We start from the raw sequence: 14493 nt of genomic DNA, 5'->3' as shown, positions 1-14493 counted from the left end.
GAATGGTCCTATACAGAGGGTAGCAGGGGCAGAATCCTTGAGATAGAGAAGTGTGGGAAGGGAGATAGGTCAAAGGTTTAGCTCTGAAAAAGAGCAGAAATGTTTCTTTAGTTTTAGTGGTGGGAGGGCTACAGTATGAGATAGATGCTGATGGAGATGACTTCAAAGATGAGGCAGTTCTCATCTGATTGTTGATACTGAAATACCAAATGGATTACTCAACTGAGAGAAAACTGTACAGTCATACCTCATTGCACATTGATATGCTTTGCATATACTGACTTTTTTTTTTTTTTTTTTTTTTTTTACAATTTAAAGATTTGTGGCAACCCTGCATTGAGCAAGTCTATTGGCACCATTGTTTCAATAGCATTTGCTCACTTTCTGTCCGTGTCACATTTTCTTAATTCTCACAGTATTTCAGACTTTTTTGTTTTTACCATATTTGTTATGGTGATCTCTGATTAGTTATCTTTGATGTTACTACTGTAATTGTTTTGGGGTGCCATGAACGGCACCTGTGTAAGACAGTGAACTTAACTGATTACTGTGTGTATTCTGATTGCTCCACCAACCAGCCGTTACCCCATCTCTCTCTTCCTGTCCTTGGGCATTTCTATTCCCTGAGACACAGCAAGATAGAAATTAGGCCAGTTAATAACTCTATGATGGCCTGTAAGTGTTCAAGAGAAAGGAAGATTCAGACATCTCTCACTTTAAATCAAAAGCTAGAAATGATTTAAGCTTGATGAGAAGGCATGTCAAAAGCCAAGATAAGCCAAAAGGTAGGTCTCATGTATCAAACAACCAAGTTGCAAGTGCAAAGGAAAAGTTCTTTAAGGAAATCAAAAGTGCTGCTGCAGTGAACACATGAATAAGAAAGTGAAACAGCCTTATTGCTGATACGAAGAAAGTTTTGGTGGTCTGGATAAAAGATCAAACCAGTTATAACAGTCTGTAAGCCAAAACCTATTCCAGAGTAAAGCCCTAACCCTCTTCAGTTCTGTGAAGGCTGAGAGAGAGCTGAAAAAAAAAAAAAAAAAAAAAAGTTGAAGCTACAGTAAGTTGACTCATGAGGTTTAAGGAAAGAAATCATCTTAATATCAAAGCGCAAGGTTAAGGAAGTGCTTATGTAGAAGCTACAGCAAGTTATCCAGTAGATCTAAGATAATAAAGATGGTGGCTTTACTAAACAACAGATTTTCGGTGTAGACAACAGCTTTCTGTAGAAACAAGATGCCATCTAGCACTTTCATAGCTAGAAAGGAGAAGTCAGTGTCTTCAAAGCGTTAGAGGACAGGCTGACTCTTGGTATGAGCTAATGCAACTAATGACACTAAGTTGAACTAGTGATCATTTACCATTATAAAAATTCTAGAGCCCTTAAGCATTATGCTAAATCTGTGCCTCTGCTTTATAAATGGAAGAACAAAGCCTTGATGATAGTGCATCTGTTTACAGCATGGTCTACTAAATATTTTAAGCCTACCGCTGAGGCCTACTGCCCAAGAAAAAAGACTCCTTTCAAACTATTACTGCTCATTGACAACACAGCTGGTCACCCAGGAGCTCTGAGAGGGACAGACAGATTCACGTTGTTTTTATGCCTGCTAACACAGCGTCCATTCTGTCTCCCTGGATCAAGGAGTAATTCTGACACTCAAATCTTATTTTGAAAATACATATTATAAGATTGTAGCTGCTATATGTTGTGATTGCTCTGATGGATCTGGGCAAAGTACATTGAAAACCTGGAAAGGATTCACCATTCTAGATGCCATGAAGAACAGTTATTTGTGGTCTATATATTAACATTAATGGAAGTTTGAAACAAGTTGATTCCAGCTCTCATGAATGACTTTGAGGGATTCAAGACTTCATTGGAGGAAGTCAATGCAGATGTGTTGGAAATAGCAAGAGAACCAGAATTAGAAGTGGAGCCTGAAGATGTGACTGCCTTACTGCAGTGTCATGATCAAACTTGAACAGGAGTTGCTTCCTATGGATGAACAAAGAGTGATTTCTTGATATGGAATCTTCTCCTGGTAAAGATGCTGTGAAGATTGTTGAAATGACAACAAAGGATTTAAAATATTATATAAACTTAGTTGACAAAGTTGCGGCAGGGTTTGAGAGGATTAATTCCAATTTTGAATGTTCCAAGAGTAAAATGCTGTCAAACAGCATTGCATGCTACAGAAGAATTGTTCATGAAAGGAAGAGTCAATCAATCAGTGACACAAACTTTATTGTCTTATTTTAAGAAATCACTGTAACTACCCAATCCTTCAGCAACCACCACCCTGATCAGTCAGCATGCATCATTATCAAGACTTTCCACTGCAAAAAGATTACAATTCCCTGAGAGTCCCAATGATAATTAGCATTTTTTAGCAATGAAGTATTTTTAAATTAAGGTATATACCTTTTTTTAAAGACATAATGCTCTTGCAGTATGGTTTAAACGTTTATATGCATCAGGAAACCAAAAAATTCATTTGACTATTTTTCTTTCAGTCTTCACTTCATTGGAATATTCGTTTTATTGTGGTGGTCTGGAATTAAACCTGCAGTATATCTGAGGTATGCTTGTGGTCCATTTCAAGGCTTACTGTATTAACTCTGTAACCTTAGGTAAATTGTAATCTTGGATAACCCAGTTTGTTTTTATGGGTGCTAGTTTTCTTAATCTGTTCAAAGAAAAGAGTGATCCCCCAGGTTTCATTCCAGTGCTAAGTTGGTATGTAATCTTATTAAGCTAGAGTACTTATTTTTATTTGCTTATCCTTTTTTTAAAATTACTGTAGTACAGTTGACACAGCGTTACATTAGTTTTAAGCATACAGCATAGTGATTTGACAACCTATAGGTTATGCTATGCTTACTACATGTGAAGTTATTGTCACCATACAATGCCATGACGATACCTTTGACTAGATATTGTATGCTGTACCTTTCAACCCCATGACTTATTCATTCCATAACTGGAATCCTGTACCTCCCATTCCCCTTTACCCATTTTGCCCATCCCAGGCACCCCACCTCCAACCCGAGTAACCACCAGTTTTCTGTATTTATGGGTCTGTTTCTGATTTTTAAAAATTTGTTCATTTGTTTTGTTTTTCAGATTCCACATATAAGTGAAATCATATAGTATTTGTCTTTCTCTAATTGATTTATTTCATTTAGCATAATACCCTCAGGGTCCACCCGTGTTGTCAGAAATTTCAAGATCTCATTCTTTCTTATGGCTGGGTAATACTTCATTGTGTATATACTATATCCTCTTCATCCATTCGTCAGTGGATGGACACTTGGGTTGTTTCCATATCTTGGCTATTGTAAATAATGCTGCAGTTAATGTAAGGGTGCATATATCTTTTTAAATGAGTGTTTTTGTTTTCTTTTGGTAAATACCCAGTAGTGGAATATCTATTTTCAATAGATAGTGGTATTTCTATTTTTAATTTTTTCAAGACTCTCCATACTGTTTTCCTCAGTGGCTGCACCAGTTTACATTCCTGCCAACAGTGCATGAGAGTTCTCTTTCTCCACATCCTCTCCAGCACTTATAATTTTTCTTTTTGTATATAAACCATTCTGACTGGTTTGAGGTGATATCTTATTGTGGTTTTGATTTGCATTTCCCTGATGATTAGTGATATTGAGCATCTTTACTTGTGTCCATTGGCCATTTGTATGTCTTTGGAAAAAGTCTATTCAGGTTCTCTGCCTATTTTTTAATTGGATTGTTTGGTTTTGGGTGTTGAGTTGTATAAGTTCTTTATATATTTTGGATATTTACCCCTTAACAGGTGTACTAGGTTGCCTTTTTGTTTATGGTTTCCTCTTCTGTGCAAAAGTTTTTATTTTGATGTAGTCCCAGTAGTTTACTTTTGCTTTTTGTTTCCCTTTCCTGAGGAGAAATATCTAAAAAGTGTTGCTACGGTCTATATCAAAGAGATAACTGCCTATGTTTTCTTCTAGGAGTTTTATGGTTTCAGGTCTCACATTTAGGTCTTTATTGTGTTATTTATTTTTGTGTATAGTTTAAGAAAATGGTCTAGTTTCATTCTTTTGCATGTACCTGGTCAGTTTTCCCAACACCATTTATTGAAGAGGCTGTCTTTCCCATTGTATATACCCTCCTTTGTCAAATGAATTTACCACACAAGTGCGGGTTTATTTCTGGGCTCTCTATATTGTTCCATTGATTTATGTGTCTGTTTTTGTGCCAGTACTGTCTGGGATTGTGGTTCCTCCAGCTTTTTCCTTCTCAAAATTGCTTTGGCTGTTCGAGGTCTTTGTAGTTCCATTCAAATTTTAGGGTTATTCTAGTTTTGTAAAAAAAATACTGTTGGTATTTTGATAGGGATTGCATTGAATCTGTACGTTACTCTGAGTAGTATAGACATTTTAACAACATTAATTCTTCTAACCTATGAGCATGGTGTATTTTTCCATTTGCTTCTGTCATTGTCAACTTCTTTCATCAGTGTTTTACAGGGTTTTTTTTTTTTTGTTTTTTTTTTTTTAGGTTATTTATTTTGAGAGAGAGAGCAAGAGAGAGACAGAGCTAATCCCAAGCAGTCTCTGCCCTGACAGCACATAGCCTGACATGGGGCTCAAACTCATGAATTGTGAGATCCTGACCTGAGCTGAGATCAATAGTCAGATGATTAACTGACTGAGCTACCCACGCGCCCAGTGTTTTATAGTTTTGAGAGTATAGGTCTTTCACTTTCTTGGTTAAATTTATTTTTAGGTATTTTATTCTTTGTGGAACAATTGTAAATGGAATTTGTAAATAAAATTCTGCTACTTTGGTATTAGTGTATAGAAACACAACAGATTTCTGTATATTATTTTTGTATCCTGCAAATTTATTGAATTAATTTACTTTAATAGTGTTTTGGTAGAGTCTTTAGGGTTTTCTATGTATAGTTTTGTATTATCTACAAATAGTGACAGTTTTTTTCCTTTACCAATTTGGACGCCTTTTTAAAATTTTCTTGTCTGATTGACGTGGCTAGGATATCCAGTATTATTTGAGTAGAAGTGTCATGAGTAGACATCCTTGTCATGTTCCTGATCTTGGTGTAAAAGCTCTCAGTTTTTCAGCAAGTATGGTGTTTAGTTGTGGGTTTGACATATATTGCCTTTATTATACTGCAGTATGTTTTCTTTTAACCCACTTCGTTGAAAGCTTTTGTTCAATAGATGGCTTGAACAATTTTGAATTTTGTCAAATGCTTTTTCTGCATCTAATGAGATGATATGATTTTTACCCCTCATTTTGTTATGTGGTGTATCATGTTAATTGATTTGCAGATATTGAGCTATCCTTGCATTCCTGGAATAAATCCCACTTGATCATGCTGAATGATTGTTTTAATGTATTGTTGAATGTGGTTTGCTAATATTTTGTTGAAATTTTGCATGTATGTTCATCAGGTATATTGACTCGTAGTTTTCTTTTTCAGTAGTATCTTTGGTTTTGGTATCATGGTAGTGCTGACCTTATAGAATGTATCTGGAAGCTTTCCTTCCTCCTCTGTTTTTGGAATAGTTTGAGGAGAATAGGTATTCTTTCTTTTCTTTTCTTTTTTTTTAAGTCTTTATTTAAGTTCCAGTTAGTTAACTACAGTGTAATGTTAGTTTCAGGTGTGCGGTTTAGTGATTCAGCACTTTCATATAACATCCAGTGCTTATCACAAGTGCACTCCTTAGTCCCCATCACCTATTTAACCCATCCCACCACCCATCTCTCCTCTAGTAACCATCAGTCCATTCCTGGTTTGCTTCTCAGTTTTTCCCCTAAGTTTTTTTGTTTTGTTTCTTAAATTCCACATATGAATGAAATCATAAGGTTTATTTGTCTCTCTGACTGACTTATTTCACCTAGCATAATACTCTTTTGCTCCATCTATGCTATTGTAAATGGCAAGATTTCATGCCTTTTTATGGCTGGGTAATGTTCCATTGTGTATATATACCGTATCTTCTTTATCCACTTATCAGTCAGTGGATACTTGGATTGTTTCCATGGTTTGGCTATTGTAGATAATGCTGCTATAAACATCAGGATTCATGTATCACTTTAAATTAGTGTTTTTGTATTCTGTGGGTAAATACCTAGTAGTGCAATTGTTGGATCATAGGGTAGTTCTATGTTTAACTTTTTGAGGAACCTCCATACTGTTTTGCAGAGTGGCCGCACCAGTTTGCATTCCACCAACAGTGCAAGAGGGTTCCCCTTTCTCCACATCCTTGCCCACACTCGTTGTTTCTTGCGTTGTTGATTTTAGCCATTCTATCAGGTGTGAGGTGATATCTCACTGTAGTGTTGATTCGTATTTCCCTGATGATCAGTGATAATCAGCATCTTTTCTTGTGTCCGTTGGCCAACCATATGTCTTCTTTGGAAAAATGTTGAGAGTAGGTATTCTTTAAATTTTTGGTAGAATTTACGTGTGAATACATCTGATCCTAGATTTATTTTTGTTGGGAGTTTTTTGATTATCAATTCAATTTTTTTTTTTTTACTAGTAATCAGTCTGTTTAGATTTTCTATTTCTTCATGATTCAATTTTGAAAGATAGTATATTTATTTAGGAAATTAACCATTTCTTCTAAATTGCCCAATTTGTTGTCATAAATTTTTTTCATAGCATTCTATTCTAATTCTTTGTATTTCATTTGTTACATCGCTTTAATTTCTGATCTTATTTATTTGTGAGTTCTTTTTTTCTTGGTGAGTGTGGCTAAAGGTTTGTCAATTTTGTTTTTCTTGTCAAAGAACCAGCTCTTGGTTTCATTAATCTTTTCTTTTTTTTTTAGTCTTTATTTCACTCTGATCTTTATTATTTCTTTCCTTTTACAAGCTTTGGGCCTTTTCCTCTTGAAGCTTCTTTAGGTGCTGGGTTAGATTGCTTATTTGAGATTTTGCTTGTTTCTTGAGGTAAGTACAAATCATTATGAATTTCCCTCTTAGAACTGTTTTCACTGTGTCCCAAAGGATTTTGGACTGCTGTGTTTTCATTTTCATTTGTTCCTATGTATTTTATTTTCTTTTTGATTTCTTTGTTGAGTCATTGGTTGTTTAATAGTTATACTTTGTAAGAAAAATTAGTAGTTGTTTTATTAGTTGCCTTACTTCATCTTCCTTTTTCTTTTAGCCTAGTGTTTAGGGTCTTTTTGTTTTTAATTTGTTACTTTTTGTTTGCTTATGTGGACTTTTTCTGGCAGTACTATTAGCCAGGCAACATCGTTTCCACAAGGTCTAAGTACTAATTATTTATTTATTTTTTTATTTAAAAAAAAAAAATTAACGTTTATTTATTATTGAGAGAGAAAGAGCATGAGCATGGGGGGGGACAGAGAGAGGGGGAGACACAGAATCTGAAGTAGGTTCCAGGCTCTGAGCTGTCAGCACAGAGCCCGGCGTGGGGCTCGAACTCACAAGCTGCAAGATCATGACCTGAGCTGAAGTTGGACTCTCAATGGCCGAGCCACCCAGGTGCCCCACTAATTTTTAAAAGTAAATTTTCATAGGTGTCTAAGAGTCTATTCCTTGGGAAGGCTTAAGTCATTGAGTGCTATATTTTCTAAGGAATGTTTGTTTTCATGAAGGATTATAACATATTATAGGATGTCACAAGTATATGTAGGTTAGAAATACCCACCTTATGGGGCACCTCCGTGGCTCAGTTGGTTGAGCATCCGACTTCAGCTCAGGTCATGATCTCATGGTTTGTGAATTCAAGCCCCATGTCAGGCTCTGTGCTGACAGCTCAGAGCCTGGAGCCTGCTTCAGGTTCTGCCTCTCTCTGCCCGTCCCCTGCTCACACTCTGTCAATCTCTCTCTCAAAAGTAAATAAACATTAAAAAAAATTTTAAAAATAAAAAAAGAAATACCCACCTTAGTTCAGAATAGATCCTAAATCAGAAACTGGGTAAAGATAAGATATTCTCTAGTATTTTTGGGGGTTACTCTTGAATTTTGTCACTTTTAAAGTTTCTCGTATAATTAACATGCAATATTTTTAAGGAATATATGAAGGATATATATTCATATATATTATATGTACATATCTTTTATATATTCCCTAAAGGAATAAAGGACATTATGACTTTTTCTTAGTTGTCTCTCTTTGATGGAAGAGCCAGACCCTGCTCTAAAAGAACTCACAGTGTATTCTTGCTCAAATTGCTTTCCTCATTGTCTATAATGGCATCTGTACCATCACTAATTTTTGTTGACTGACTTGGTGTATGAATTGCAGTTGTATGGATTTTGGAAAAGTGATTGCTTATATCAAGTTGCCTTAAAAGGGTGGGAATAACTTAGAAATAATTGGCTTAAAATATATTTGTTACATTAACAAATTAAAGATGTAGATTTGTATTTTTCTCCTCTCTTCTTGAAGACCACATTAAAACTATATTAAAGAAGAACAACAGAATGAACCCATAACTTTGAAGGGATGGTCGGGTACTCTCTGATAAAACATCACAGCACATTTTCTGAAAGAGGAAAAGAATAATGATGGATGAAACATTAAAACAGAGAAAACTATGTCAAAATATTCAAGGGGGAACTATAGCAAAGAAAGTTCAGATATATTTAACAGGATCTTAGAGAATCTTAGCATTTAAAGTCAGAGACCAAGGGTAACTGAAAATGGGAAAAATAGTTGAAATATATAACTATATATATAGTTAAAACTATACAACTACATAACTATATATATATACATAGTTATATATATATAGTTATAACTATATATATGTAGTTATATATATAGTTATAACTATATATATATAGTTATATATATATAACATATAACTATATATATATAACATATAACTATAGTTATAACATATAACTATATAACTATATAAATATATAACCATATAATAGTTATGCTTCCTTTTCCACTGAATCCCATACAGAGTGACTCAGTATAATATTCCCTGCTCTTCGCCACTCCTTTTCTTTCCAGTCAAAAAATACAGAAGTCATTTTTTCTGGAAATAAAAATAAAGACAACTCTAAAGGAGAGTACAGTTGTCATGGTGGACATTTGTATCTGGACATTATCCCTCCTCATCTAGGGGAGCCCCATGGAAAATGACTGATTCTCTGCTGTTCATCCTAAAGCATAGTGTGCCTATCAGGAACCCCTACTCATATGTACTTGTTTTCCATTCATTCTTCTTTTTCTTCTTATTTATCAGTGGACAACCAATAATTACCTTCAAAAAAATAAAACCAGCAGTATTATGAATGAAAATTCTATGGTAAAGAGAAAAACTTTCACCATGTGAAACAGATAGTTCCTGAATCAGAAGAGATCTTAATTTAAAATAAACAAAATGGAGGCACCTGGTGACTAGGTTGGCTAAGTGCCCGACTTCAGCTCAGGTCATCATCTCACAGTTCGTGAGTTTGAGCCCCACTGGAGCCCCGTGTTGGTCTCTGAGCTAATAGCTCAGAGCCTGGAGCCTCCTTCAGCTTCTGTGCCCCTCCCCAACTCACACACTGTCTCTCTCAAAAACAAACATTAAAAAAAAATAAATAAATAAATGTCTAGTGTTCTCAGAGAAATAAAAATGTATTGCCTCAGTAAAGCAAGAACAGAATAATTATTAAAAAATCATAGTAAGAAAGATTTATTGGAAATTAAAGTGTTTATACAAATTAAAACAAAAAACAGAACAACCCTGGATAGTTAAAAGATAAGTTGAGTAAGTTTCTATTTGAAAATAGAAAAACAGAGAGCAGGTTTGTTATTTAGTCAGTTATTTAGTCAGGTTTAAAAAGAGTAAACAGGAAAGTGGGTTATCAGAAAAGTAACATAACATTTCTAGTGCTTAAAGATACTTGTTTCAATATTAAAAGGAGGGAGATAAAGGGGCAACACAATCAATGAAAAAAATGACCCACACCTAGGCACGTTGTGGAATTGCAGTATAAGAGGAGGGAAAATTCTAAAAGCTCCTAAGGAGGGGGGAAAAAAAGATAACCTATAAAGGAATGAGAATCAGATGAGCATAACTAGAGTGTAAACTCCATAATGGCAAGGATTATTGTTGTTGTTGTTTTCTTTATGGTTACATGGTAAAAGTTCAAAAGAAATACATGTTGAATAAAAGAATTGACTGTAACATCTAGCAAGAACCTCTTCAGGGTTTAGAAGACAGTGGAGCAGTGTCTTTAAAGTTCTGAGAGAAAATGACTTAACTTAGAATGCAGAACCTATGAAAAGTATCAAATTGGAGGGCAAAATAAAGACGTTCTCAGGTATATAAGGACTCAGAACATTTACCTCTTAACCTATCTATATACCCTTTCTGTTGAAGTTATTTGAGGATATGGATCAGTAAAATGAGCAAAACTAAAGACGGTGACATGAGCTACTAGAAATGGTGGGTCAACTCAGAGGTACTATAAAAGTGATGCCAGAATGACAGTGGTATAACAGATATACAAAGTAATTGTTTAAAGTAGAATAGGAAATAATTGGTCCCAAGGAAAATGTCTTTAAGAGGAAGAATGGAATGGATTCAGCCTGTAGATAGAATGACTAGGAAGCTGGGCAAATATTAGTGATATAGAAAGGTGATTTTTTCCTTTCAATAGGATAAAAGGACAATTAGGAATTCTAAGGAAAAAACCTTGCATAACCCAACAAGCCGTTGCATGTTGCAAACATTTAAAATGAGTCACAAGTTAAATCCTCATCTTTTATAGTCTCAAGTTGCTAATTCAAGAAATAGCATAAGCATGAAAGTATAAGCCATTAAAATAGTTATTCCAGGGAGAGGGACTTGAATAATGGGTCAGTGGATGTTTCCTTTTTTTAAAACTTTATGCATATATTTGAGGTGGGGTGGGGGAGAGTGGGTGTTGGTGCATAGGAGGTAAATGACAGGTAATGTTTTGTGGGTTCTACCTTTTGCAATGAAAAGTTAGGCACCTCTGATTAAGATGTGATAGGTCATAGGGAGTTGCTTCTGCTATATGCATATAAACAAATAATCCCCATCTATACCATTTAATCAGCTTTTAGTTATATTATTGGAATTAAAACAGTTTTGACAAGGAATATCAATTTACTGAATATCTTGTATGTTTGAATTGTAAATAGTTGATTTTTACCAAGTGCTTATTGTGTCATAGTTATTGAATTATCCCCATTTAACTGTTATAGCAGTTCTCTAAGGAAGTTACTATTATTATTGTCTTTAAAGATGAGATCATTGAGATTCAATGAGCCAAGCACCAGTATATGCAGCTTTAAAAACTTAAGTTAATTAAAATTCAACAAAATTAAGAAATTAGTTATTCAGTCACATTTACCACATTTCAGGGTGCCCAGTAGCCATATGTGGCCAGCTACCATACTGGACAGCACAGATTATAGAACATTTCCATTCTTGACGAAAGTTTTATTGGACAGCCTTGCCTTACAGAACCCTTCTTTTCCCCCCATTAAGTGTTTCTTTATCTTTTTCCTTTTTAAAAATATAAAGCATTATGTATGCAAATTTGTAATCTCTCTTTGATGAAGAAAGACTATACATGATTTCTCCATATTCTTGTGCTTAATACATTGTGGAGGTCACTCCAGACTGCAGAAAATACACAGAGGTAGTCCTCATTCCCTTAGTAGCTTGATAGTATTGTACTTCACTGTGTGGTTATATGTAGCTAGTTCCTCATTGATGGTCCTTTGATTGTTTTAGTTCTCTACCACTGTAATACTGCTGCAATGAACAGTAGTAGTGCCACCTTGTGCATATGTTTCTTTCATATAGTGCTAGAAGCACTATACTTGTAATAGTAATTTCATCAGTGGGATTTTTTTTAATATTAGAAACGATTATTCCAATTAAAAAAGTAATCTAATTTTATTTTAATAGAAAATAAAAATATATAAAGAGAGAAAAAAATCATCTAAAATCCATGCTGCTCAGACACTATTTGGGTGTATATATATCCCTTACTTTGCAAATATTTTTCACTTCATCAGGGAAGAGTACTCCTTGCTTTTGGGTTTTTGGTTTTGTTTTTTTTTTTTATGAATATGTGTAGTTGAGATCATATTGTGTTCACTAGTTTGAATTTCTTCTTTACCATAGTAGTATAAACATTTCCTCTGGTAACACAAATGTTTTATAAGTTTTTCTAACGACAGCATGATATTATGCTGTATTGATTTTTACAATATTCTTAATTATTCTGCTATTGTTAGAGATTTTGTTTGCTTCCTTTTTTTTTAAATTGTACTGCATATTTGATGGGGGGTGGGAGGGAGGGAAGGGTGGGTGATGCATATTGAGGAGGGCACCTTTTGGGATGAGCACTGGGTGTTGTATGGAAACCAATTTGACAATAAACTTCATATATTGAAAAAAAATAAAAAAAAATTATACTGCATAAACATTTGTGCATAACTTTTCCTCTAATTTTAGGATTATTTTCTTATTACATAGGAATGGGATTATTGGGCCAAAGGTTAAAAGCATAATTAAAGTTTTAATATATCTTGCCAACTTTTTTTCCCAAATATCCTGTGGGTCTTTTTTTTTTTTAATTATTTATTTTGAGAGAGAGTGCGAACGAGCATGAGTAGGGGAGAGGCAGAGAGGGGGAGAGAGAATCCAAAGCGGGCTCCATGCTATCAGTGCAGAGCCCAATGTGGGGCTCAGTCTCATGAACCATGAGATCATGACCTGAACTGAATTCAAGAATCGGGTGCTCAACTGAGTGAGCCACCCAGGTGCCCCACTGTGGATCTTCTCTTGATAGGCATTCCAGCAGCATTAAAAAAATATTTAAGTAATCTCTACACCCCAGCGTGGGGCTCAAACTCATGACCACTGAGGGCCCCCTGGGCACACCCTGCCCTTTTTTCTTTGAGTGCACTGCTGGCTATGGGTCTTAACATGTATTTGCCCATTTAACTTTTGACCTCATATTTTTCTCGTGGGGTCATAGGAGTTATTTATTTATATGTTAAGGATGATAACTATTTTTCTGTCATATTGCAACTTTTTCACCAGGTGTTTAAATTTGGTTAATTTTTTACATACTTTAATTTTACATTTTTATGTAGTTATTTTTGTTTGTTTGTTTCTAGTAGTAGGCTTGCCTTTACCACTCCCTGCCTCCCCAGAAAAGAAAAAAATGGTGAATAATGGTCATTATTCATCTGTCAAAAATCAGCATTTGTGTTTATTATAAATCTTAACATTCAGGGGAGTCAAATTCAGTTAGCATTTATTCAGAAACAATTATATATTTGGTACTTTGTATGTTCTCTGTCCAAGCTACAACATTCTGTCTTTTCTATAGACTGTAAATAACAATGTGAAAATAGGGATGAATTGAATTATAGCCTCTTTTAAAAATTATAAGCAGTATTTATTTGCTTTAAGTATCTTTTATTATAATAAACTATAAAACCTATTTCACAAAATATAATGAGTTTCCTTCCCTCTTTCCTTAATTGTAAGAACAAATATGTATCTTCTGGTTGCTAATGGGCTAATCTCTACTACAGATATCTGGAGAAAACAAATTGCAGACATGAATATTATCACCAGGATCTGAAGACTCTAAAGGTTGCTCTTCAGGCTTGTCATGGATTTTTTTGGAGAAAGGAAATCTGTGAAATTATGTGAATAGAGAACATTTTTCAAAAACCATGGGGGAAAGAGAAAGAAGTCCAGATAATGATCAAGAAAGTAAGACAGACAAACATTATTACTCTTATTCTTCATCTGATTTGGAAACTACTCAACAATCTTCTGGCCGGTCATCGCTAGTCAAGTCCTCTTCACCTAAGAGTAAAAAGGGAAAAAATCCTAAAAGACAGATTTCAGATAGCCAAGTACATCACCAAGGTAAGCATTCTAAAAGAGAGTCTAGAAGACTCATTTTAAGTGTTTAAGGAAAGTTGTATGAATGAAACTCTTCTATTACTATGTATATTGATATGTGCATGGAAATGGGCTGATTTATATATATATATGTGTGTGTGTGTGTGTGTGTTATATACACATAGTTTTGTATATATAGTTGTTGCTTATGGTGCTGTGTATTATCCTTTGTTATAATAAAAATCATACTATATACAGAAGAAAGAACTGTACATAAGCCTTCTCATTTTGTTTTATTCTTTCTAAATAAATTCATGTCTTGGTGTTTTTGAGGTACTATAGAGGCAAAAAAAATCACAAAGTAGTACCTTTTTAAGTCTCCACTTTTAAAAAGCAGCAGAAGACATTGCTATAAAATACTTAAGGGGCATTTTTATAGATTGAGTAAAATTACTTCATCTAGGTTACACAGCACTTACTACAAAAGTTCAAATTAATTCTAGAAATGGAATTTGGGACTTGGGACCACCACTCTGTTTTCTATTAAACTGTGTTATAATGCAAACAAGATTAATCATTAGAAATAATTTGTCTTATTAAAAT

General features: G+C 34.4%; 1 protein-coding gene across 3 annotated transcripts in view; it reads left to right on the top strand.

Moving 5' to 3' along the window:
* The window catches only part of LCA5 (lebercilin LCA5), a 149107-nt gene that overhangs the window by 76986 nt on the left and 57628 nt on the right, over window positions 1-14493 (top strand). For 2 of the 3 annotated variants that reach the window (XM_045057764.1, XM_045057762.1), the window contains exon 3: window positions 13572-13914. In XM_045057764.1, the coding sequence (XP_044913699.1) occupies window positions 13716-13914 (199 nt within the window). In that variant the 5' untranslated portion in view covers window positions 13572-13715. Of the gene's footprint in view, window positions 1-2452; window positions 2584-13571; window positions 13915-14493 lie in introns of those variants that run through there. The other variant, XM_003986325.5, reaches the window with a different exon arrangement.

The sequence above is a fragment of the Felis catus genome, chromosome B2 (assembly GCF_018350175.1).
Source record: "Felis catus isolate Fca126 chromosome B2, F.catus_Fca126_mat1.0, whole genome shotgun sequence".
Classification (NCBI taxonomy): domain Eukaryota; kingdom Metazoa; phylum Chordata; class Mammalia; order Carnivora; family Felidae; genus Felis; species Felis catus.
Note: the sequence above shows the minus strand (reverse complement) of the source record. Positions and strands in the feature narration are given on the sequence as shown.